The following is a 27,209-nucleotide window of genomic DNA, read 5'->3' as shown; positions in this document are numbered from 1 at the left end:
CAGTGTGGTTGGTGGACATTTTCCCAACATATAATAATTACACTTTATAAAACCAGTTTCTTTCTTTGCATCCTTTACAGATGTGTTAGTCTGTGTTTAAGTCTATGCCAGTTATTCTCAAATTGTGGTCTAGGTGCACGTACATGTACACTTGTAACATGCAATAAGTTGAAATTGAATACAATTTTGGGACAGATGTTTTTTTTTAATTTGCAATGTGCATGTTGGAACTGCACATAATGTTACAGTGGCTCATTTTTTTACAACAAGCACAATACTTTTTAAAAACACTTGTATTGTACTTGTGTGTGTGTGTGGTAGCCTACATTGACTCATTAAGTACTGTATACTGTAGTATTTTCCCCCTTCTTTGTTTAAATGCAGTGTTAATATTCTAACTGTGAACATGACCTCCATCTCTTTTTTTTAAAGAAACTACTGCACGACTGTATTCTATTGTTGGTAATGATGGTGGTACTTGCAGAGATTTTTTTGTGGTACTTGGTGGGGAAAAAACAGTCACTGTGATATACAATACAGTTTTATTTAAACGCAACAAAATACGTATGTGATTTTGGGACTCTGGAGCGGATTGATGGCTTTAGATTTAGAACCATGTACAGTACTGCTCTATACAATACGGTGTGATATTTCTTTCATTAAACGTATTCATATTGCTACATAACAAGGGGTAGGACTAGATAAGTTTTTTAATTCTTCCTACTCCTTTGAACATATAACTGTGATGATGTCTGCTTTTATTTATTTATTTATTTGTGTATTTATTTCCTTTTATAATTTTTTTCTTGCCTTCACTTTTGTCAATCTGTTATTGTATGTTCTTTATATGTTCAATAAACAATAAACAAACAAACGTAACCAAAAACGTTGGGGTCCGGAACCGATTGATAGCATCTCACTTCATTTCATTAGCGAACAGTGATTTGATGAATGACTTTCGAGAGTGGTCACGGAACGAACTAAATTCGTACATCAAGGTATCACTGAATGTGTGTCGTCACGGTCCACTTTGCCAGTTTACGGCGTGCGTGGTTGGTGCGGTTGCGTAATGTGTAGGCTGCGTGTTCCGTGGTGAGCTGTTGCGTTCTCCAGCTGGGTTGTTGGGGCACATGAGAGGACAGTTGGACGTGAAGAGAGATGCGGCGGGAGGGGGGCGTCACCCTCTCTCTCTCCAGTCCTCCTCGCGAGCTCACTGTCGAGCCGGTTGATTGCAGCAGCGCAGACCCGAGCGTGAGTTCACTTTCCTCTTCGTCTTCTTCCAATAATCATCGGTGGGCTATGGACACTTGTCCCGCAGCTAGCGCATCCTAACCGGTGTCGTGGCGCAGAGTAGCAACCAGCAGGTACGTCCAATATTTTTCGTGGAGACTGCGGTACGGCGTCACTCTTGCGCAGTCATACAATGTAACGTGAACGAGCGTCGTGGCCATAATAGTAGGCTAGTAAAGGCTACTGCAGGTCATGTCCATTTCTCACGACATCACCCACTGTAATATTTTATAACACTTGTTAATCTGAGTAATTTCCCATTTCTAATGGAAAACATTGCAGTGTGTGAGTGAGTGGCGGTGGAAGAAGTAGGGGCCTCCATGAATTGTAACAATGTTGAGATAACATTTTAGTGGAAACAAATGAAATTATTATTTTTTCGTAAGATACTGATTAAATACAGATGATTATTAGGGATGTGCAGTGGACCAAATTTTCTCGATGGGTAATGGGGAAAATTGTTTTAATTAGTCAATCTTTTTTTTTTTTAACACAGTGGAACACTAAGTCTAAATTATGTCATTTTACCCTATACATATATATATTATGAATTTTCCTCATTGAAATTTATCAAAATTCATCTGTTCCAGCCCCCCTAAACAAAATAATAATAGTAATACATCCATTTTATATACTGCAATACTTCCTCATCATGATTTAAAAAGAAAAATTATTTTAGTTATATTTAGTTAAGTCAGAAATTTTCTTTACAGTAATATGTTCGATGCGGTGCCACTAGTATAAACACAGTATTTGGAATATTTGATTATTGTGTTTGTGGAATATGAACTAAGCAGGAAAATCCACCCATTTTTATCCATCTCAGGGGGCAGTCAATTGCTGTTGACTGAAAATGACCTCACAGTTGTTCAGGGCTCAGGTAACGGCCAATCATGGCTCAGCTTGCAAATGTCACATGACCAAACTCAGCAAACAGGTGTAATGGGGAACATAGAACAAATACTTGTCAAGACAATTTTTGACTTGACTTCCCCGTTAGAATTAGCTTTTAATACATGAGATAGATAGACCATTTCTTTTAAACAGGTGATGAACATTTAGGTTGGAACTTTCAAAGAAACTAATTCCCCTGGCCTCCAATGTGCAGAAATAAGATCTTTCTGCACATTGGATAAGATGGACGGCAGCACAGTGACGACCGGTTCGTGTGCCTGCCTCACAGTACAGAGGTCCAGAATTTGAATCTGAGCTCCGGCCTTCTTGTGTGGAGTTTGCATGTTCTTCCCGTGCCTGTGTCGGTTTTCTCCGGGTACTCTGGTTTCCTCCCATATTCCAAAAACACGAATGGTAGGTTAATTGGACACTCTTAATTGTCCCTAGGTGTGATTGTGAGCATGAATGGTTGTTGTTCGTCTATGTGTGCCCTGCGATTGGCTGGAAACCAGTTCAGGGTGTCCCCCGCCTACTGCCGAAGACAGCTGCCGAAGACATCGGCTCCAGCACGCCCACAACCCGAGTGAAGATAAGTGGTTTGGATAATGGATGGATGGATAATATGGACTTATTGTACAAGCCATTTTTTGTTTGTGGTGCGCCATGATTACAATGGACCTTGCAGTAAGTTTTTGCTCATTCAGTTCTATTCTGCTGTATCAGTTTGAGAAGGGTGTTGGTTTGCAACTTAGTCATGCTTGGGCTTGTTGAAATCATATCGGCAGAATATTGGGAAGTGAAACAGCACAGCCCACATGCTGCAAAGAGACTTTGTATGAGTTCATTCTGAAAACCCAGTAAACATGAAAATAGACCATGGGTAGATGTTGTCAAGCAGTTGTAAGTACTTGTAAAGCAAGGATTACAAAGACTCTATTAGTTCAGAGTATAATGAGGTTTCCGGATTTGTTTCCATGGTCACATCTCTCCCAATGATCTGTTGTAAGATCACCTTCTTGGGTTTCATTAGACTGAAGCAGGAACCAAATTATCCTAAACAATAACCCAGCAAATTGAAACAGCGTTAGAGCACAGAGAGTGGAAATAGCCATTACACTTAAACTAGCAACAAGTTCAGTGGTGTTTCTGCAATTGTTTCACACTATCAGGTGTACAGCATGTTGTGTTTGTGTGCGGTTGCAACACACGGGTTAGGAAAATTTGAATACATCACACAGAGAGAGGAAACTGGGCCAACGTGCTACTGGACGTCAAGCAGAAGCCGCCAGATGAACTCCATTCAGAAGAAAAACAACACGCCCTGATCCATTGGCAGAACAAAACGGCTTCATCTTTCCTCCAACACAGTTCAACAAAGATTTACAGCTTGTTCTATAGTCCTTCTCATGGACAAGCTGGCTTTTGCGTAAAGGCTTTAAGAGGACAGAAGAGAAGCCATGCCTTTGTATTGAGTTGCATGTGTTTTACTACAATAATGGCTTACCTTGAGGCTTTTAACCAAGCGGTGTAGTTCAATACTTTCTCGCAGACTCCAGCAGACTATCTTGCCAGAACTCACAACCGTAAGATGTCACAACTGAGAAATAAAACATTACTCACATTCTGTATACCAAAAAAGCACGAGCCCCCTTTGCATTAAACACAATTACGGGCTTTTAACAGCTTCGTACCATAAGCATGAAATATTCATGTAGATGCATCACAAATCTTTCAATGGCAAGTGTTTGCCATGCAACACTTCATTTATCACCTTTTTTTGCATCAAGCTGCAACAGAGTGAGACGTTTGCTTCATTCTCTGTTGCAGGCCAACACTTGAGGACTTGTGATGTGCATAGTGTCTTTTGCCGGGGGTGTTTGGTGGTTACACATGATTTAGCACCTGTCTCGCGCGGCCACTTGTGGTGCGTCACTGGGAATGTGGGGCCACTATTTGGACACCTGAACATACTCATTCTTTTTGCATATGTGGAATGTGTGGCTTTGGGAATGAGTCGGGTAGCTTTATATCCGAAGCATATAAGAAAAGGCAAAAATGTTCATCAGCTTTCCTTAGTTAGCTGAATGTTACTGTCAAACCTGGGACCTTGGGTATCATACAAACCCAATTCCAATGAAGTCTTAAACATAAATAAAAAAAAAAAGAATACAGTGATCCCTCGCTATTTCACGGTTCGTTTATCGCGGATTCGGTGCATCGCGGATCGTGGGTGGTTTTGGCCCAATAATTTGTAAATCATGTTTCAACTGTATTTAATTGAATACCCTACAAAGACAAGATATTTAATGTTCAAACTGATAAACTATTGTTTTTAATTAAATAATCGTTAAGTTTGAATTTTATGGCAGCAAAGGCTTCCAAAAAAGCGGGGACCATGTTTACCACTGGTCCATCGCCTTTTCTTTTAACATCATTCAATAAACGTTTGGGAACTGACGGCAGTAAGTGTTCAAGCTTTGTAGGTAGAATTCTTTCCAGTTGTTGCTTGATGTACGACTTCAGCTGTTCAACAGTCCGGCTTCTCCATTGTCATATTTTATGTGTCATAATGTGGCACACATCTTCAATGGACTGCAGGCAGGCCAGGCTAGGACACACACACTTTAACTACAAAGGTTCACTCTTGTAACATGTGTCGAATGTAGTTTGGCATTGTTTTGCTGAAATAAGCGGGGGCATCCATGAAAAAGACGTCACTTGGATGGCAGCATATTGTATGTTTCTCCAAAACCTGTATGTACCTTTCTGAATGAAGAGTGCTTTCAGAGATGCCATTGGCACAACACAGATCCATACTATCACAGATGCCAGTTTTTGAACTTTAGATGATGAAATTCCTACATTCCTTGCAATTATACGTTGAAGAACACTGTCCTAATACTGTTTGACTATTTTCCTATGCAGTTGTTCACAAAGAGGTGTATCAGGAGACTCCTTTTATACCCAATCATGGCACCCACCTATTCCCACTTAGCCTGTTCACTTGTGGCAATTAAACCTGTAAACCGAGGTTCCACTGTACGATTGCATTGAGTCATAAGCATTTTCACAGAATAAATTCAACTCGTGCCTCAAAGCATTGCTGCATTTGCATTGTTTTACCTCAGCCAGAGCTTGCTTAATTAGTTCTTTGGCCACTATAGAGAGGAGCACTTTAATGTGCATTGATAACCATTTTGTACAGTCTTTAACACCCACTTTTGCCTCCTCTCCTCTATCCCCCTCCTCATGATGGCTACACCCCTAGTTGACAATGATATTTTCTGGAAAATCCTTCTATGGCCACCAGCATGAGTCAATATTTGCAGGCTGTGCAGTGTGTTTGTGTTTGTGTGAGCGTGTGTTTGGGGGAAAATCCGAGGGTCCTCGAAATACCCCACCCTCCACAACCTTCGGCCTTTGATCAGAGGGCGCAACATCAGTCAAAGATGTGGTTGGGCTCAGCACTTTTAAGCTGTACATCCGTTTGGGATGGTGATCAAAAGCAACCGCAATTGGTTTTGTATGGCGTCTCTTCTTTTCTTACGACGCGACCTCGTCGGCTGGGAGGTTGGGAGGTTGCAGATTCTGTACCTCCCCCAGGCGCGAGAGAGTCATCTTTAACCGGTTTTGGAGTGTCTTAAAAGCTCAGCGGGCAGCTTTGGGGATAGTTGGCTCTCAGCACTGCAGTAGAATGAATTATACTCTTGTTTATTTTCCTAGGTTTTAAGCAGCGTAACATAAACTGAATTATTAGCTGTGTTTAGATGAGCAAATCTGTCAAATAAATAGGAGAAGCAGGAGAATATTATGGAGGCGATCCACATGTTATTCCAAGGTGTGGAATTTTTAACGGTTATACCCGCAACCTCCCCCCACTCTACCACATACCAAGATAACCGCATATACTCTCCCTCCCATTTCCCCATTTCTCGCTGTGCATACGCTGCTTCACAGCCTCATGTGTCCCCCTACAGTACATGAGGCAATGCAAGCATGCCATACAGTAAATTGCTGTGGAGAGTGGACATTCCAGCAATAACGTAGAAAACAGTTTAACACAGTTTATTTCATCCAGTTTTATTTTCTGTTGTCGCTTCCTTCAGATTTTTACTTGAAAAGTTTGGGGTTGCATTTTCAAGGGCGTGCTAAGGTCCCTTCTTGTCCTCCATGAAGCAGCTCTACCTCTCAGCTTCTTCTCGGACTGTGATTTTTAATCACGGTGCCCCCTTGATAACGTAGAGTGTGTGAAGTCAGTTTACGTGATGAGCACTGTGTGATCAAGTAACGAATTGTTAAACTGTGCATACACAAACAGTAATGGATGAGTCAAAACTGATTCACACAGTCAGATAGGTTAAATAAAAGCATCCAAAGGGCAAATTCAACGTGTTAAAACACCTGCTATATTTCCTGTAAGGTTCTTTAGGATGAAACATTTCTCCATCTGGTCTTAACTCAGGCTGCTTTCTTCTCTTTGAATGCTGTGTTATTTAGTAGTCTACATCATATGGAAAGGAACATTGCTTTGTTCAGTTTTGGATACACTGTTGGAGGAGGAGCTTTACTAGGAAATGTGTTCGGTGTTGCGTGAAACAGTATTCCTCATGGAATAAAATAGCGCCACTCATCTGCTTCTGTTTGGCTCTATGAGCATTTGTCCGAGCATTTACCTTAGCTCCGTTTGACATCTCATCACTGGGGAACCAAATTACATTATATGCTGCTAACATTCAAATGTAACATTTGACATCACATTCGTCTTATACTTCATACAGTACAGACCAGATGTGTTTTGTGATAAACATTTGCTGCTCAAATTTGTAAATCTTATTTACAGTCATTGCAGAAATAGCACAGTTTACAACTAAACTTTCTCTGGAATGAAAGGAAACATTTTGCTGCCAAGCTGTCTGGACGCTGGCACAGAAGGAGAAACAAAAAATGTCTCCAAAATCTTCCACATACACCCCACCGCCCTGTCTGTACAGTTCTATATGAACCAAACAACACTTGACTGCACATGTTAATTTATTAACACAGAAAGGACCACGTTGATTAAGCCATTAGTGCCTGTTGTGATCCATGTGATAAAGTAAGCGATCGTGTAATCTTCCATGTTTCGCTGCGATACTATTCCATCTTGGCCGTAAGCGTTTCCTGTTCTGGAGAAAGGACATATTGTATAAGAGAGAGTGACGACATCTCCACAACATGCACACCCGTCTGCACGTGAATGAGCAGAATGATGTGTCCTTTGGCCCCTGGCGGGAGGGGAGTGGTTGGGGGTTGGGGGCCTAACATGATGGAAATGCTCAGACTGGCTGCACCCATCTGCCTTCTCCCCCCATGGACAGCCACAACGGGAGCCAATGTGACAGTTCTTTCTCTTCGGGGATTAAATGTGTTCAGAGTGGCGCTGTCTTTTCCTAATCGTACATAGTTGTTTGATTTTAATGCGCCGATCCAAACACAAACATTCAGGGAAGTCTTAATTCTTTCAAGACGCATTCATCTCACTCATATGAGAGATGTCTTTATTAAAAGCCATTGCTCACTGGTGATATTGTTTATGTTTGGCCTGCAGCCTCTCTGTGGCGAAATGGAAACCTCACCAAAGTGGAAAGGGGAAATGGAACGTCTTAGTCTTATAACAGGGCATACTTTATAGACTGAAGTCATGGCACACATAATTTTATAAATGAATCAGGAGTTAAGTGTCCCAGGGGTGTCAAACTCATTTTTATGGCGGGCCACTTTGAAGTTACAGCTTCCTTCAGAGAACCATTTTGACGGTGAAACCAAATAAGTATTTATTTGTTTCATCATATTATTACAATTACACAACTTGATGGATTGCAAGTTGTAAAATTAGAAGTTTAGTGTCATCGTTAATAATATTCTGATTGTTCAAGGTAGTGTAAAAAGAGACACAAAAAAATCTTGGTACAGATTTTCGCAAGGTTGACACATGATTTGCTTTCGTGGGCCATATTAAATGTTTGGGATGGGGTGGATCTGGCTCCCAGGCCTTGAATTTGACACCTATGAGGTAGACCCTACTGGTCCCTTTTCATCATGACAGCACCCTAGTGTGAGAAACCTGCTCAGATTGATTGAGTGAGTATTGTGTGAAAGAACATAAGAGCCCTGATCTCAACCCCGTCAAACACTTTTGAGCTGGACTAGAACAGAGTTCAAGGTGGGGAGTCCCTCAGAGACATAATACAGGAAAAAAATATTCCCACTATTCCTTCATTTTCACTCTGGTGGGAGTATCGGACTTGTGTCCAAATACTTTTGTAAAGGGCTGAAACAATACATGGAATATTTCAATCACAAAAAAAGTTGAAGCAGAATCTTTGCCTCGAAGCTTCACAGCGATCATTTTTCCTGACAAACTCATACTACTGTAGAGGCGCTGGACACTACAACGGTGGCATGACTGCCAAGTCAAGCTCACAATGTTTGCTAACTCTATATAGCCTACCCCCGCTAGCTAGAAGTCTTGTAATATGCCAAGGTTGGACCCAACCACCGGTGCACTTTCAATCGCTTCAACAATGGAAACAAAATTAATACTTAATAAGCACATGCATTGATGAGCTTCTTGGCACGCAGACTGTCTTACAGTTATCCAGTTAACAGCCATTTTATACTCTCATTCAGTGACTCCCACATCACTCACCAGGCCCGGCCCCACCTTTTAAAGCCACACACACACGGTCACACACATTAGGATTGTGATCTGAAGGGGGACTACAATATTTACACCTCACATGCATATGTTTTTGATTAATAGTGCAAAATCAATATTTATCTTCTTAAGCGATGAGATAATCTGAGAAATAAGGCATTGCAAACAAAAAAATCGTTGATGTATGCAGTCCTGTTTTTGTCAATGTAGTCTTATTTCCGAATGGCACATACTGTTTGTTTGTTGTTTGTGGCCATTGCCATTGTGGTTTAACCAGCCTGCCCTTTCGCTGTAAATTTAAACCTTCACTTGTTCTCCTCGTGAGCATTTTGTCCCTCCATCCTGCCGCGGTCCTTCCTCTCCGCTGTCACTTCATCTCATCGCTTGCCTTCTCCACCATCTTGGTTATTACTTTGAAGCTTTATCTGCCTATCCTCCCCTGTCGTGAAAATACCTCCACTTTGTTAAAATTGCCTGTCTTCTGCTGCGCTATCTTCACTGGCCCAATTCAACAATAATCTAGAGGCATGCTGTATTTCTGGGCTAGAATTATTCAGGTTAAGGGGAAGAGAAACGGAAAAGAGGAAAGGAAGGGAGTTGAACTGGACACCAGCCAATGAGCCTGTAAGTAGAAGAAGTGACTGAGACAGGAAGCAAAATAAACACTGAGGCTACTGTTATGCGGCACACTTATATTTCTGCACTGTTGGTCAATTCCCTTGTATACTGTATTTCCAGCGATGGGCATTCTGATATAAATTTGGCAAATAATATTGTAAAACTGAGCTCTGATAACATCACATAATCAAAAGCAATAATTCCATATTAATCCAGTGAGTTGGTGCTGGATAATACAGTACATCACAATTTGCTTTACTTTGCCAGATCCAATATGGCTGCAGCTTTTTTGTATACAGTATGTCATGTAAATATTGTCGATGATAGTACTTGCTCGCAGTTGTCGCAAAAGGTGCCATTCAAGATGGGATCAGCAGTCCTGCGCGAATGTATGGAGCAAAGTAAATGCTGTCTCGTTTGTAGGGTATTAATTGTCTCCCCCCTTGCCTCTCTCCCTTGGCGTAATGCACAAATGCTTTTTTTTTTGGAGTGGGGGGCGGACTGGGACGAAAGCACTTTAAAAGGACGAGGACGGACAGGGACAGAGGACAATTATTGCATGAATAAGGAGAGAGGCCACGATGACGGAAGGGTACTACCCAGGTCACAGACAGAGGACGAACCGGCAAAATAGGGTAAAGTACCCATCTGTTAATTTCTCTGCATAGGTAATTGGGATTTTCTGACCACTGTCTGTGACTTCTCGGTTGGTGTCTGTGGGAGCTGTCATTATTTCCCAATATGGAATACTCACCCCTCCACCCACCAAAGAAAACAGTACGGTACTTTAAATGAGCGTCAAAGGTGCAAGCAAGTCGTCACTGCTGTGAATGAAGCCTTGGTTAGTCATTGGTGACAGAATGAGTTCTCCCGCAGGCCTACGCGTGCACACACACACACACACACGCACACACACAAAATGCACAGACTGATTTCTGCTAATGTTTTATGATGCTGAAGTTTCAGCGTGGTCTTGACTCTGCCGCTCGGGGGTTTCTCCCATTGTGAGTCACAGATAGAGGCCAGTGTGAACAAGAAAGGTTTACGTAAGCCATGTGCTAAAATAGGAAGATACTCGTTTTGGGAAGCGGGAAGGGTATCTGTTTGGTACTTGGGGATTGTGTAATCCTTCAGGTTTGAGGTGCTGTGTTTCTGAGTGACAGTGGGTTCTGAATCAAAAGCATTTGAATGCTTTGAACAAATTGTCAGTCAAAATACTTGATGAAATATGTCAAAATGACAAACCAGATGACTAATAGTTCATTTACTGCATGACATACCCCTCACATAAAGAAACAGCATCGATAATGCAGTGTTAAAAAACGTGAATTTTAAAGAGCTATGAAAATGTGTGCCTGTTTGACAATAAATTGTGAATCTTGCATCATTTTGTTTTGACACTTTTAGGAAAGGCTTTTTTCATGAAGTCAAACTGCCTCCGTTAGTGTATGTTTCTGCTTGTTTCGCTGTGCTGTGTATTGTGAAAGCAAACATTTGACACATCCCTGTGTGAATGCTCGTGACGTGCCTGACTGTGCAGAACCCCCGACAGGAGTTTCACTGACCTCACCATAACATGACCTCTCAGTTAGCATAGCAAATCCACAGAATAACCGAAGACTATTAAATGCTAAGGGTGGTATAGACATGTTGCTTTGTTTTTTTCCCCCCATACAAATATTTCCTGTAATTAATGAATTTAGCTCTAGACTGCGGTCAGTTCCGAATTGCATTTAAACTCGTCAACCAGGGACCAAATATGACTTTGCGGTTAGAGCACAGAATTTATGTGACAACTTTTAAAGTGCAAAGATGTAACTTAAATTAAACTTAATTTAAATTGGTTTACACATTTGTATTCCCTAAAAAGAATAATACATACATCTTCACACATTTTAAAAAATGTATTTGTCATGATTCGGTTTAGGGACCAACAGGTGGCACTGTAGGGCTCCCCCGGCAGCTGCACACCTGTTGGTCATAGGTAATTAGGGCCTTAAAAGGACTCCCAGCCCGAACACTCAGTGTCGGTTCATTGTTGCTCTTGCTACTGTCATGTGTGTTGCTGTTTGCTCTTAGTTTCTGTCATGTTTAGTTCATTGTTATGTTTTAGCTTTAGTCATGGTTTTTGTTTGATACTTTGGACTTGGTTTGTTTTGGATGTAGTTTTCTTTGTTTTAAATACAATTCTTCAAATACACCCTGCTCCTCCCTCCTGCCTGCTTTTTGGGGTCCACCACCACCTCGCAACGTGCCAGTATTGTCTTGGCCTTCGGCAAGCAGCAAACGATCTGCCTTTCTACAATGTCCTGTCTCTTAAAAATAGCAAGAATATCATCCGTTACTAATCATAATTGACTTGACTTTAATCACATAAATGACCATTAAAAAAAATCTGAAGCTACCCAAACCCGGTTAGGTACGGTACTGCTCAGCGCTATTGTATAACAATCGACAATTCTAAACCAATTTCTTGTGGGTTATGACACCAGCACCAGCAAATATGGTAAATGATTCTCTTTTTTTTCTGAATCGACAGAAGCCCAATGTGAGGATGGTGTAAAAGCAAGAGGCACTGCTACCTACTAAGGCCATGGCTTCCATACCACTCCTTTTAGTAAGCTTCCTCATCTCGTCCCTCCATCCATCTGATGCTCAGGTCATCATTGGCACATCGCCCTCCTTCTCTCCTCTGGATCTTCCTGAAGACTCTCAACCCACCAAGCAGACAGATGGATCCCGGTCTTCTTTGCCTCCCAGCGGACGCACTGCCGCGCCAGCTAAGGTTACAGCGCGGGGTTGGATGACAGCAACAAATGCAGAGCAGCAAGAGCCGAGGATACACTCGACTACGTCAATCCTTTCTTCTCAGACGCGGAGCCGTGGAGGAAACATGAGTTGGCCAAGCGTTACCGGGCCCAAGATGGACTCAAGTACACCGCCACTACGTGGGACGTTGGAGAAGGAAAAAGAATTGACGACATCTGTGCTCACTTTACCCTCCGGTGACAAACCTGTAACAGCTAGCAGTCGACTTAAAGAGACAAATGATTTGCAGGGACTCGGATCAGGTAGTGCAACACTGATGCTTGAAAAGGAGGAATTGCTCGCTCCTGTGCCATCGACTACTGATAAATTGACAGAGTATCAACCACAAGCACGGACTAAAATAGCTGATATGCACAATTCATCAGTGGACACTCGGGCTATGGAGCCTCAAGTGTCGGCACTGACAACACAAACTGTATCACGAGCTATGCCGTCTCCAGTAGCAACACATGCCACTCCTCCTGCTGTTGTATCAACAGGTGAGGAACTTGATTCTGTTTTGCCTTTCACATTACAATCAGCACTTGCACTTCACAGTTATTGTATTTTCTTCCCATTCTCAGGTGATTTGACACTCGCCATTGGCAGACAAAATGAGTCTGAGGCTGCAGTGACTTTAAACCGACCCTCCACTGTCACCACAATCGGCTCTACTGGCAAACACCCACAGACTACCAGACAGCCGGTCATCAATCAAAGCAAGAAGATTCCACTTCCAAAAATCATGACAGAGAAAATAGCTGTCACAACTGCAGTTAATATCCCTCTTACTACCGAGTTGGATCAGAAAACACCAAGCAAAGCTACGAATAAACACAACAAAACTGCACATTTGGAGAGAAACAGAACAAGGACAACTGTGCAACCAACATCAACAGGTACTTGAAGAATGTACATGAAGCAAACCAGCTGGTCTAACTAGTTTGACCATTTTCATACACAGTGATGAACAAATCAGCGTTGTGACAAGCAAGAGAAATACTCCAAACGATTTGAAAAAGCATTTGGAGGTTCACCCAGATGGTAGAAAGTATGAGCAGGAGGCAGCAGGGTGGGATGCAAGGGAGGGAAATAACTGGAATCGCTGGCAAGCAAACATACAAGAGGAAAGTGGGTTCAGAAAAAAAAACCAAAAAGACTGTTGAAACAGAAGCATAGGGTTGGGGGAATGTGTGGCAAAGAAAATAAAGTGATAGAAACTCTGAGAATGTAGTTGGTAATGAAAAGCAGATGTATAGAAAACGGAATCCGGGTTTGCGGAAAAGGAAATGGTAAAGCGAACGTGTGAAACATTGTTAGGGGACAACACGATAATGGTATTGACTCGGCGTAGACATTTTTCAGCATTTTGTAGTACAGGTAGTCCCTTGCCACATGTGTGCATTCAATCCACTACAACGGTGCATGTGGTATGGGAAAGACTCCAGGCTAGAGGTAAGTTAAGCATACCCAGCTGCGCATTGTGGAATGTGTCCAGATCACAGCCCAGTAAGGAATTGTTGGAAGGAAGGAAGTCAAACACTTTGACATAAACCAAGAAACATGCTTAAGGAGTTGAACAATACCTCATTAGGCTCCGTGTCACGTGCTCCGAGTGGCCAAGTTAAGAAACTCTTGGACCTCTTTGTGCCGCCATCCATCAAACTCCCAAAATGTAGAGGCTTACATTGACATAAATTAGCCCTTGACATCGCACATCTGTTGTCTCTTAAGTAGTCGTCCACCATGGTGCCACCCCATGGTGTATTCCCGGTGCAGGAGCAAAAAAATGAAGTGGTATGCATTCATACATGATTACGACAGATTAAGATGTACAGTAATATACCATATAATCCTGTAAAATGTCAAAGTGTTCTGAGTTCCACTGAAATACTCTATGGCGTTATGTAACATGCGTACTTTGCTATTAATTACATAAATCTAATATAATTAAGACACGTAATTGCTACCTTTTTCCAAATATGACTTGCTCTGCATTATGTCTGGTGTGTTAATGAATATTATCCTCGTGATATTATTGTATCTGAGATTATGCGGCTGACGTTTTGCCATTCGAGTTGAATTACATAAGAAATGACTTGACTGTAATGTCCACGAGTCCCTTCAGTGGCTCAAATTTATTCTCTTGACCCTGTGAACTGGTACTGTCGGGCTCACGCAGGAGATATTTACAGTGCTGCGGCTTACATCATGATGGTCACAATCATAGTTTAGAGGTTTCATTAGATTACTTAGTTACCTTCCTTTGTGAAAACCATATTTAGACCTCGGGTGATTAGCTGAATTACAAGTTAGCCGCATAATGAGACTGGAATGGACCAGATGGCCCGATAGCTTGTTACCGTGATGTTGAACTACAGCCCACTCGTGTCTTCGACACCACATCTCAAATGTTTACTCTTTTGGAGTTTTTTTCTTACGATTCCCTTCAGGAATTATACGTATGATAATACCTTAATGCTAACCCTTCAGTGGGTTGAAAAATATTGAGAGATACAATTGGACAAAAACTTGCATCAAGGAGGCAGTTCAAGTACAACCAGGAGGGTTGCTACTTAGAAATGTCTGACTCTTTCTCCTGAAGCGGGGTCATATGTAGATACATGACCAGGCACTTATCATCTGCCTCATATAAATGGCGCCTCCCCTTCAACCACAGACATCTTGCTTGGTCTTACAACAACCTGATAACACGATATCAAAAAGACAAGAAAAAAAATCTTTTTTCTCATCCTCACATACAAGTGTTACAAATTTAATGATATTGTCGATATATGAACATATTCCAATTTTGAAATGATAGATATCTAACGTTATTCTTTTTCTTACTATTTGCAGCTAACCTGTCATTCCTGACTACCAGTGTTGCACCAGTCAGCCAAACAAGCTTCATTGATCAGAAGAATGGCTCCATCTTGTTAGCGGATCCTTATCAAGCTTCAAAGTCGTCCCCTACTGCTAACGCTGAGCCTTCCCCAAATAGAAGCCTTATCTACTGGGGTGACCTGAGCAGGAATCTGACTTTTGCGTGGGAGCTGCATGTCTACGGGTCAGCAACCCTTTTCCTGCTTTTGTTTGCTGGATCTGCTCTCGGGATCATCTTGTCTCCGGGTTCAAACTGTCCTCATCGGGGGGCTCTTTCTCTGGCCAACGCCCTGTTGTTTTTGGTCGGAGGACTGAGGGCCTCTCTCTTTCTGATTGATCCCTACGGGACACAGAAAATCCTCCCTCGTTCGGCAGTCGCGGCCATTTACAATTTGCCGCTACACTTGCTGGTGTGGACGCACGCTGCAGTGGCCCTGCTGGCCCTGAGGGTGGCCGGAGTGACAGTTTTACCTTCAACGTTGGAGCGTCCTCCCCTGGTGGCCGTGTTGGCTGTCTTGCAGTGCACTCTGTTGCTGGCAGCAGATCTGCTTTCGCCAGCTCTGTCACCTGTGGTACCTGTCACTCTCCAGGTTCTTTCCCTGTGCTGGGGTCTGGGTCTCTGTCTAGGATTCCTCTTCTATGTCTTTCCGCGAATACATTGCCCTCCCATTCCTCACTCTGGAGTCGCTGAAGAGGCCAGGAGAAAGGCTTGGACAGGTAGCAGGAGAGAAGGGATGGTTCTTGGAAAGGTGCTGGCGGTTTGTGCGGTTGTTGGAGCGCTGTGCTGTGGGCTACATGTTCATGCCACCCTTTGGCTCTATGGACTTCTTGGGGACTGGATGAGCTTCAACTGGGGCTGGTGGCTTGTCCATTTCTGGGCCAGACTCCTGGAGCTAACCTGGGGGTTATGCCTCCTCCTATCGACCTCGTGGGTGTTCTGGAGGCCACAGTGTTGCAGAGGAAGAAATGAGGGAGGAACAGGAGAAGGAAGAATAACAGGAGACACGCCGTCCCCTGGCCATTCTGGAGGCTCCTCTCATAGACACACATGCTGGTCCAAGATCGTCCAGAGTCTGACGGGGAAACCTTGCAGAAAGTCCGATAGTAACGGTGTTGCAGCAGGAGGTCAAGCAGAGGTGCCCAACAATTGGGCTGGCCAAGAACGTTCTGGAGTTGACATCACCAAGAGTCTCATCAGGAACCATAATCATGATCAAGCCGCTGCCCAACCGCAATGCGTCAAAGATAGCAACCGAATTCGCAACCACAGAGGCCATTCTGCAGAACGCGGCATATCTGATAGCTCCGCGAGCTCCCTGCTGAGACTGCAGGCGCTCGGACTGACACCACAGCGCTCAGTCAGTGGAAGTCTGGAGCCGGATAGGGACACCTCTCTCTCTATGTGCGAGTTTGATCTTCGGCCCCCATCTCCCATTAACCTCACCCGCAGCATTGATGAGGCCCTGCACCGAGAACACCTACTCGAAGGGGGTAGTTTATTTCATCCCTTTAACCAAACATCTCAATCTCCCTCCCCCGGATCTGGAGTTAGTCCGGGGCTCTGGCTGCGCAGAAACAGTGACCCTCAGTTTTCGGAAAGCAGTGAGGCTCCGACAGAGTCCTCCATGCCTCTGGGGGGCAGCGTTCTCAGCAGTGTCCCAAGCAGGCAGGTGACTGCCCCACCCACACCGTCCCACCAGGGTCACAGGTGGCCCGGTAATGAAGCGGTAAATGTCCCCTCGTCTGTGTCTTGCCCTGTGTCATTTCACCCCACCAGGACATCAACGGGATATCTGGGGGAAGATAGAGTGGATGACACACGACCCTTCATCACACCGGACTCTGAGCGAGGGTGGGCGATGGCTACAAAGCCCGTCGGTTCAGGCAGTTACCTGGAGGTCAGCCGACATGACGACTCTGCCAGTGTGAGCAGTGAAATTATTGATTTATGAAACAAATCTTAGGCTTGAGAACCAGGGGCTGACATAGATCAAACGCACTATTAAATTGAACTATAAAGCATCCATCCATGCCTTCAGTTTCTGTACTGCTTATTCACATTAGGCTATCGGGTTAGTTAGACCCTATCCCAGCATACTTGTTGCCAGCCAATCGCAGAGCACATATCGACAAACAAGCATTCACACAACTATGGACAATTTAGAATCGTCATTGAATCACACATGTATGTTTTTAGGATGTGGTTGAAAATCCACACAAATGCCAATATCACGAATACCTGCCAGCACGGCGGCGTAAAAAAAATCAGTCACATGATACCCGCAAGAGTATACAAAGGCAGCAACCAAGATTTGAACCCCAAACCTCAGAACTATGAAACAAATTTGCTTACCAGTAGACCACCATGCGATCAAACAAAAAAAGCTAAAAGGCGGTCACATTTTTCCAAAGAAAATGGAAAATATATACTTGGTCTATGAAATTGTGAAGAATCAACACAATCCAAAAAATGCATATAGGGTGTCTCAAGACATTTGACATCATTTCAAAAGCAATTATCTTGAAAACTACAAAGTTTAACATTTTCGGTGTTGATCATCATAACGTTATTCTGAGACTGATTTCAAGTGTTCAATCTGTGCAGCACATGTGACACGGCACACAAGACGGTAGTTAAATTCTTGTTAAATTCACGCTGCAACATGTCTTGGGCCGATGGCATTACCCAATGCCAGAGTTCATCAGCATTTGCAGGAAGAGGAGAGACGTAGATCTGTTTAAATAAATCATTCATATAAAATCTTGCTCTGTTTCTCTACAATCTGTAGAAAACTGAGGTCATTTCAACATGTTTGGCCAAAATTATTGACCTGCGAATTGATGTGGAAATTTTTCTGACTCCCTGTTTATCATGGAACATGCATACATTCCGGTTCTAAGGATGGTTGCTGAGTAGGTGGCTGCTGCTTTCAGTATCCGAATAAAATATAACTAGATCATCACATGGTGGCCTGGTAACATCACTAAACATCAGAATTGTTACTGGTGAAAGACAAAGTGTGTTTTTGTTTCGGTGTGTGTGTGTGTGTGTGTGTGTGTGTGTGTGTGTGTGTGTGTGTGTGTGTGTGTGTATCAACAACAGTGACTTATTTCATTTGTTCATGTGGTTCTGAGAATTTTCATTTCAATTTTCCTCCGTCATGTAAAAATGTGCCATACATGATTTGACTTTGTTCTGTGCTTGTAATGGTTGCGTCTACCTGCAGCCTATTATCTACAATATGGTGACTCATCAACTATTTCTAAGCTCTTAATATGCTGCCGCTTGGCCCAGGTACTTTGGAACTGATGACACATTGTAGTAGAAAACTACAACTGCAGTCACACAGTACGTACTTACATGTGCTTAACTGTAGGTGATTGTCAATATTGGGTGACGTCAATTGCATTATACAGGAATTAAATAGAGATATTGAACTTCAACCTGCCACAGGTTTCCAGGACTGCGCCAAGAAACAACGTCCAGCTTGGCATGAACTCACGAACACAGCACTTCACTGTTCAGCAAAGCACGAGACTGAAGTATTTTATTACTCTCGATAGAAGTATCTTTCAAATATATAGAAGCAACAATGTAAATACTTTTTTGTTTTTATGTTCCAGATATTTTTGAAACATAGTCACATTTGTCACTGTGAAAGACAATCGAAAATGCTTTTTGCTTGTTCCGTCTTGTTTTGATATCAGGGGTTTCTCAGCGGCGCTGAGGATTGAAATATGGATGCGAGTATTGCAAAAATATTTAGATTCTCCTTGAAAATAATACTAGAAAACAAGTATTTTTTAAATTAAAAATACTCCAAGTGTACAGGGTGGATTTTGACAGGGCATGTGCAATTGCTGGGTTGCAGCACAAGACATCCATAAATCATGATGCATTTACTTTATTAGACTGCAGGCAGGATTTCCAGAAGTGGCCAATACCTTTATTCATGTCTCAGAGCATGACAGGATGACGTCCAGTTTTCAAAGTGATGCTTAAGTTGTTTAGTGATTTTTGTCCAATGACCTCGTGTTGTGCTCTACATTCCAGTGAATTCCAGACCAGAGTGAAAGTAACAAGTGTGTTCAGTGTTGCTCCCTCTGCAAAGCGTACTACGTGCCATAGAAAATGAGTACATGTGCCCGCCCCACTGTCTCAATGCAGAGATTCAGTATTACAGCTGTTTATTTTAGGATTATATTTAACATTTGTTATTTCATTTCACCGAATTTCATGTCTGGATGCAAATAAATTTAAAAAAAAAAGTGATCATGATTCATGTTTATTGTGTTTGATGGCCCCTGTATGGAGCTACATGAATCATAAAGTCGGTTCCGTTTAACAGTGAATTTATTTCCATAACCCAAATGAATTAATGCCAAAAGGACGACAATGATGACGAGGTGAAATCTAGAAGGGCTTGCTAGGGCAGTTTGACTCAACGTCATCCGCCTTGTAAGAAGAATCAGTTTGTTTGATCTGTTCTAGCCTTAAACTTCAGTGCGAAACTCCAGTCCAGGGAAACAAATGTGCCGCTTGTAGTGCTCATCACACCGCTCATTCTGGGCCACGGTGAAATGATTCTTCCAGTCTCCAACTTTCCCTTCAAAAGGCAGAGAGATCAATTCAGATGGCATTCCAACTAATCAGCTCACAAGCTGGCAAAGCACTCACGGCCATCTTGCTGCGTACCTTTTCTCATGAAAGGAGACACCTTCAGATTCATTAAAGGGGCATTGGTAAAGTTGGTCAATTTGTTGTCTTTCATGTTGTCAAATTTCACTGCAGCCATGATGCTTTCCTTCTCCTCGGCGGAGGGAGACATGCCAAGGAAGCTGCACAGCTTGTCGATCTCACGTCCCAAGTTCTGCACACGCGAAAGACTTGCTGAATCAATATCAAAACATTTTCCGTTCAATTCACAACATGCACTGCACACTCAGAAATTATGCAAAGCATCAGTACTTTTCGGTTTGGCTTGGCACCGCAATGGTTTGGTAGGGTGTTGGAAAGGGAAATTAAGACTCTATAATTAGCCTTTTTTGATACATTAGTGTAGATGTTGCCTAGAAGAAGTTGAGGAAGTTTACAATATGCCTTGAGGAATCTTGCTGTGCGTTCTTCGTTTATACTGAAAGAAGTTACACAGTGTTGAATTTAATGTTCTCAAATGCCGTGAGTAAACGTGTCACAATTACGATTGTGACAGGTTTAACCACAAGGTGTGGTTTAAAAATCAAGTTTGTATTTTTTTCAAATGTTCCCAAAAATAAGACAACAGGTTTTAAAACATTTTATAGCCGCGCTATTTGCACGCTTAGTTTACATAAAGCAAAATGTATTGACCTTATGACATATAATGTTGTAATCCTCATACAAATATGTTGAATGGAAGGACTATAAGACATAATTTCCCTGGATCTTTTTTTTTTCCTCTCAAATATTTCCTCTTAAACTTGCCATTTGTTTTTACTTTTTGGGTTAGGGCTGGCCAAGGTTTCTTTTTCAGCCTGAGCCATAACTGCTTCTTTCTTCTTATCGGCTATATTTGCATGGGTTTGCCTTCATTATTAATTTTCTGGATAATATTTCTGCAAAAAAATGTTTTACACTGGTTAATACATTAATGCGCTCTATTAGCAGTTTTGCTAATCAGTGACGTCATTTGAGGAGCAAATTTTCGCAGGTTAATCTCATCAAAGGTTTTCATCCATCCATCGCTTATCCTTTTCTGACTGAGTTGGTGGAGTTGACGAGGTCTTCAAAGTATTCTGCCCACTGACTCACAATGTCTCAAGTCAAGGTCGGCAGCGGACCATCCCCACTGTGCACAGTGTTAATGGTGCACTGCTTCGCCCGCCGGGAGCGTCGGAAGATGGACCAGAATTTCCTCGAAGCGGCCCGGATGTTGGCTTCCATGGCCTCTTCCCACGCCCGAGTTTTTGCCTCGGCAACCGCGAAGCTGTGTTCCGCTTGGCCAGCCGGTACTCATTAGCTGCTTCTGGAGTCCGACAGACCATAAAAGCCCGATCGACTCCTTCTTCAGCTTGACGGCATCCCTGACTGCTGATGTCCAACAGCCAGTTCGGGGGTTGCCGCCACGACAGGCACCGACCACCTTACGGCCACAACTTCGATCGGCCGCCTTAACAATAGAGGTGCGAGACATGGTCCACTCAGACTCAATGTCCCCCGCCTCCCCCAGGATGAGAAGTGCGAAAAGCTCTGCCGGAGGTGGGAGTTGAAATTCCTTCTGACAGGGGATTCTGCCAGACACTACCAACAGATCCTCACAATCCGTTTGGGTCTGCCAGGTCGGACCGGCATCTTCCCCCACCATCGGAGACAACTCACCACAAGGTGTTGATCAGTTGACAGCTCCGCACTCTTTCTTTACCCGAGTGTCCAAAACATTCTTTGCCTCCACCCCAAAAGTACATCTCCCTTTTGGATGGGGAAAGATACTGGTTTGGTTGATTGATTATTCACAATTTTGAGGCCTGTACCTGCCGATTTTTAAAATTCATCATCAAGACGTGTTTTGTTTTCAATTTACATGGACTTTAAATATCGCATTAAACTCAGACGTTGTGTGCGTTTGCAAGGAAAGAGCCTGCGAACATTTCACCTCAGTCAGATCTTCATAGAACATGTAATGCAGATTTGGATACGTTTGCTTCTTCTCCCACCAGCCGACCACATGATTATGCCAAGCTCCATAAGCCACTGACGCCGCAGAAGAACACATTCATGAAGGAGTGAAGGATGGAAGAGCCTGTTTGACAAAAACATAACACTGTTGACACTTTGACCTCACTTTTCCCATCCATGAATCTTTGCAAAAAGCCATCCCAGTCTCCTGGTGCAGGGTGGATGCTGTTCATGCTGCTAAAATGGAAATGAGACACTGCAACGTCCTTAGGGTTACGAGCCACATAGACGACCTGAATGAAAAGATATCCATAAATGAGTCAACGTATCTCTGCTTTCAATTCTTCACCTGCCACAACTGTATGCAGACATGGCGGACATTTAACCTTGCAGTTGTGTTCCCAAAACATATCCGGTACAAGCTGGACTGGCAGATGAGTTTTGATAAGACGAGGAGTGATAGTGAGCTGGTCTGCCAGGTCTTTTCCTTAATGAAGAATTGGACAAATGAGTGAGTGTCATTCACAGCTAAAAGCACCCGGAAGTGCGTGTGAGGTCATGATGAAAGGGCCATTGTTTCTAATCTACTGTATGTGCGTGACAAATATAACCGCTTTTTTTTTCAACCTTTGGGATGACCAGGGATGCAGAGCTCCAGAAATGGTACTCTCATATACAGAGGGAGGGATGTGTCTTTCTCTGGATATGTCTTTCCAAAGAAGAGCCGATCCAGGAGGTAGCAGACCCATGTCGTTCCTGAGGTATTAATACAAATACACCATAAGAGCTATTGCAAAGCAAGACAATTTGTTTGATTGTCAATGAATTTATGAGAAGTGCGTATTCATACTCATAACCTGACCTGATTTGGGATAAGTGGCTATGACAATATCATCCGGTTTGGCCTTGAAGCTCTTTACATTTTGCCAGTTGTCAGTGAAGAATTTTGTCATGGAGACTCCATAAAAGTCAAACAGTTCTGGTCGAGGTGGCGCGGCCATCAGTTTCTGTTTAAATGCAAAATGAAGACTTTTCCTTACTTAATTCTTGTGAGAACAGACAAGAACAGGAATTCCCTGCCACTGTGTGGTAAGAAATCATCAGATGAATTGATCAAATTCAATCTTCCATTTCCACTTCATTTTCATAAAAATTAATATTTAGTCATGATAAAGAATGTCTCTGTTTTATTTGGTTTTTGGGAGTGGGGGGGGGGAGGTTTGTTTATTGTTAAAGTAATAAATTGACAGAAAGTAAAGGTAAGTAAAATGCTCAAAAAGGAAAACAGTCATCATACAACACAATTATATGTTCAAAGGAGTCGGAAGAAGTAAAAAACTTGTCTTGTCCTACCCCTTGTTATGTATTAATATATAAATAGATCATTTTTATATCAATCAGAAAAGGAAAAACTCTGCATCTAAACAAATGCTTTTACCCTTAAACAGTATATGCTATACAGATCCATCCATCCATCCATTTTCCGAACCGCTTGATCCTCACTAGGATCGCGGGGGGGTGCTGGAGCCTATCCCAGCCATCTTCGGGCAGTAGGCGGGGGACACCCTGAATCAGTTGCCAGCCAATCGCAGGGCACACAGAGACGAACAACCATCCACGCCCACACTCACACCTAGGGACAATTTTAGAGCGTCCAATCAGCCTGCCATGCATGTTTTTGGAATGTGGGAGGAAACCGGAGCACCCGGAGAAAACCCACGCAGGCCCGGGGAGGACATGCAAACTCCACACAGGGAGGGCGGAGCTGGAACCGAACCCGGTACCTCTGCACTGTGAAGCCGACGTGCTAACCACTGGACTACTGGGCCGCCCGCTATACAGATCTATTTTTACAACTTTTGGTTTGTATCGGAACTACATACATACACACTCGAGCACATTTATATGTCGATTTTCTCTTGTATTCATAATGGATATTGCATTACATTACTACATTTAATAAATTGATCAACTTAATTCTGATTTCGTACTATATTTAATAAATATATCAAATTTATCAACTTAATTTTGATTTATGCAGGGTTTTTTGTATTACACTTTTGAACCTGTTTTTGAACATAGCAAGCAAGTCGCTCATTTTCTAATAAATCTAATCTAATAGTAAATCTAAGATAACAGTGATTTAAAGTGGACGGAAGAGCATTGAAATTGTTTCTGACTCAGTGGCGGAAGTAACTGTTTATCCAACTTTTCCTACTTATTCAACAGAATAATATATTTGTGTTAAAATAACCCGTCTCAGATTTCGCTCAGTAAGAACATGCATAAATAAATTGATCTGAGATTATCAGTATTTCAATATGCAGTATATTCTTTTTGCAAAATGTTTTAATGGTCAATATGCAGTATATTCTTTTTGCAAAATGTTTTAATGGTGTTCCGTAACATTTTGCTAATGTCAAATACAGTACTATGTTGGAAAGATTGAGGAGCAGTCTGGGATATGTCTACAGCAAGATCGTAGGAGGAATTTCGGGCTGTACGGATTTTTAAATTTTATTTTTTCACTACACGATACACTTGGTGAATATGTAGAAATAATGTGAGCAAGACCAACTTTTAGGATTCCTTTCACCACACCTGTTATTGTTAGGGTAATCCCTACCACCTTTCTTTTTATATGTAATTATTCATGTTCTAAAAATGCTTTAAAATGATCACAGAAACTTGTATCATTAGATGCAATTTTTGGGGTAAAACATATTACCTATACAGTACACACCTAAAAACTCCCCAAGCATCTTTTTAGATGTAATTATTCATGTTCTAAAAAGGCTTTAAAATGATCACAAATGCTTGCCATTCATTACCATTTTATCATTAGATGCAATTTTTGGATTATATTACCTATACAGTACACACCTAAAAACTCCCCAAAGGTACTCAGGACCATCAAGTCATGTAAGAAATTGAAATAGCAGTGAAAACAAAACTCAAACTCACGTGTAATATAGAAACAAAATACAAAACAAATGTAATATTTCCTTTTCCGCAATTCAAAAGCCACAGAAAAGAAGAGTACACAAAGCCACTCACACTGAGCTGCACAGTAGATCCTCAAGAATGTATGTATAGTATCGAAGTGTTCTTCAAACAGGCGAGCGCATGTTTGACTAATTATACGTCCCTCGCTCTTCAGTGGAAGCATGACGTACAAACCAGTTCATGGAAAACACTTCATGCAAAATGGTCACGTTTGTGCTGAACAATGTTAACCGACAGCTGAAGTTTGGACAAATAAGAGGATTTATGCAAATACGTACACCTCTAATTTTTTCAAGCAAGCAGCACTATCAAAAAAAATGAATGGCCCATTAAGTAAGTTTGCTTGCCTTCAAGGTGATTGTCAAGTGGTGTTTGGACCTTAGTTCTAGACAACGATGTTTGACTGACTTGTTATGTGCTGTGTTGCCATTGGACGTTTTATTATCTGGCTACTTGTGCGTTCTCGTATACTGCGCGTGTTTTAACTCAACCTGAGATGATGGTTAACATCAGGAGCAGTCGAATGTGAAAGGGTGATCTTTTCCAGTTCGCGTTTTATACTACCCCCTTGTGGATGATAATTACAGACAGAACATTTTGAAAATCCAGCACCACTTCGAAAACGCTATTCGACGCAAAAGCAAACATGTTTTTCTTAGGAGTAGAAATTGTGTTTTTATTAGTAAACAATGATAATACTTTATCCACAAAGATGCACTTCACATTTCGAGGTGACTAGGTATTATTTACCAGTATAGTCATTTTGGCAGAAGTTTATTCTCATGACAACGACAACAATTTGGATTCAACACTGGTGGTAGGGGGGTGTTGGAATCCTGCTGCTCGTCAGTCACGCAAAACACCAATCAACAGAGGAAGGTCCACAACGTTCGACACATAATGTCAAGAATGGTTCACAAAGCAAGTGATGATAAAGTACTTCTCCATACACAGCAGTGTAAATTCATCCATTGTCTGAACCGCTCATCCTCACGAGGGTCGACGGCGTGCTGGAGCTGATCTCAGCTGTCTTCAGGAAGTAGCGCATTGCCTGCAGCCAATCGCAGGGAAAGCATCGACAAACTGTGTCCAATTAACCTACCATGCATGTTTTTGGAATGTGCAATGTGGGAGGAAACCGGAGTACCCTGAGAAAATTCACACAGACACGGAGAGTGTCATGATTCGGTTTAGAGGCCAACAGGTGGCACTGTAGGGCTCCTCCGGCAGCTGCTCACCTGTTGGTCATAGGTAATTAGGCCCTTAAAAGGACTCCCAGCCCGAACACTCAGGGTCGGGTCATTGTTGCTCTTTGCTCCTGTCATGTTCGTTTGTTTGCTGTTCCTTTGCTGCTGTCAGGTTTGTTTCGGTCATGTTTTGGTCACGGTTCTGTTTTAGCTTCAGTTGCTATTTTTGTTTGTTACTTTGGACTATGGTTGTTTTTGGATTTTGTTTTCTCTGTGTTTTATCAATACACTTCTTCAAGTTCACCCTGCTCCTTCCTCCTGCCTGCTTTTTGGGGTCCACCTCGCAACGTGACGGAGAGAATATTCAAACACCAAACATGATCGATGTGATGTGAGGCGGACGTACTGACTTCAGGCGAAAGGCGAACTACACCCAGACATGGTCACCAGTCATTCAACACAGATGCAGTGTCGGTAGCAGAAAATAGTTTTTTTTTTCCAGCTTCTCTGCATAGGTTCTCTTTGCAATGTTAATTTCCTCTGTCAACTGGTTTCGAGCGCGTTTGTTAACTGCCATATCTCCGCTTCTAAAGGCGGCCTCTTTCTCTTTTCTATGTTGCCCGAGTATGGCAGTGAACCATCTTGAAGGTGCGGAAGCACTTGGTTGGGACATGTCTGCACAGAAACTGATGTATGATGTCACAGTGTCTGTGTATTGGTCCAGGCTGCCAGTTGAAGTTTCAAAGACGCCCCAGTCAGTGCAGTCCAAGCATTCTTGTAGTGCCAGCTTTGCTTCATCGGTCCACCTCCTGACAGTCTTGGCAACTGGTTTTACACATTTGAGTCTGTGCCTGTATGTAGGTATTAAATGTACTAAACAATGATCAGAAAATCCCAGTGCTGCACGTGCACAAGATTGGTATGAGTCTTTCAAGTGTCGTTTAGCAATGGTCCAGAGCGTTGCCTTCTCTGGTGAAACAATCAATGAGCTGCTTAGATCTGGGAAATTCATGGTTACGCTGCGTTCGCGTTAGCTTGCGGTGGGACGCGAGTATGAAGGGGGAGAATTAACGTGGCGAGTAGAATGACTTACAGTTTAGCACCGAGAAGGACAACCATTCACACCCAATTCCACACCATCACAGAGTAAGATCTTATACGCTGCCTG

At 42.5% G+C, this 27,209-nt stretch overlaps 2 protein-coding genes across 2 annotated transcripts; one reads left to right on the top strand and one right to left on the bottom strand.

The window, feature by feature from the left end:
• Positions 1 to 1,187: 1,187 nt before the first annotated feature.
• LOC147210936 (proline-rich transmembrane protein 3) lies at positions 1,188 to 18,637 on the top strand. Its single transcript, XM_086118678.1, has 4 exons — positions 1,188 to 1,364; positions 12,039 to 12,807; positions 12,892 to 13,206; positions 15,167 to 18,637. The coding sequence occupies exons 2-4, from the start codon at positions 12,093 to 12,095 to the stop codon at positions 17,143 to 17,145; spliced, it is 3,009 nt and encodes a 1,002-aa protein (XP_085974804.1). The 5' UTR covers positions 1,188 to 1,364; positions 12,039 to 12,092; the 3' UTR covers positions 17,146 to 18,637.
• An 892-nt stretch (positions 18,638 to 19,529) lies between these two features.
• On the bottom strand, positions 19,530 to 25,037 carry LOC147210935 (cytosolic sulfotransferase 2-like). Its single transcript, XM_086118692.1, has 8 exons — positions 24,906 to 25,037; positions 22,711 to 22,855; positions 22,476 to 22,604; positions 22,235 to 22,335; positions 22,015 to 22,141; positions 21,826 to 21,923; positions 19,890 to 20,064; positions 19,530 to 19,800 (listed from the first exon to the last, which is right to left on the bottom strand). Exons 2-8 carry the CDS (start codon positions 22,847 to 22,849, stop codon positions 19,688 to 19,690), a joined length of 882 nt encoding a protein of 293 aa, XP_085974818.1. The 5' UTR covers positions 22,850 to 22,855; positions 24,906 to 25,037; the 3' UTR covers positions 19,530 to 19,687.
• Positions 25,038 to 27,209: the final 2,172 nt, after the last annotated feature.

The sequence above is a fragment of the Hippocampus guttulatus genome, chromosome 1 (assembly GCF_054856545.1).
Source record: "Hippocampus guttulatus isolate MCC_2025c chromosome 1, RoL_Hgut_1.0, whole genome shotgun sequence".
NCBI lineage: Eukaryota > Metazoa > Chordata > Actinopteri > Syngnathiformes > Syngnathidae > Hippocampus > Hippocampus guttulatus.
Note: the sequence above shows the minus strand (reverse complement) of the source record. Positions and strands in the feature narration are given on the sequence as shown.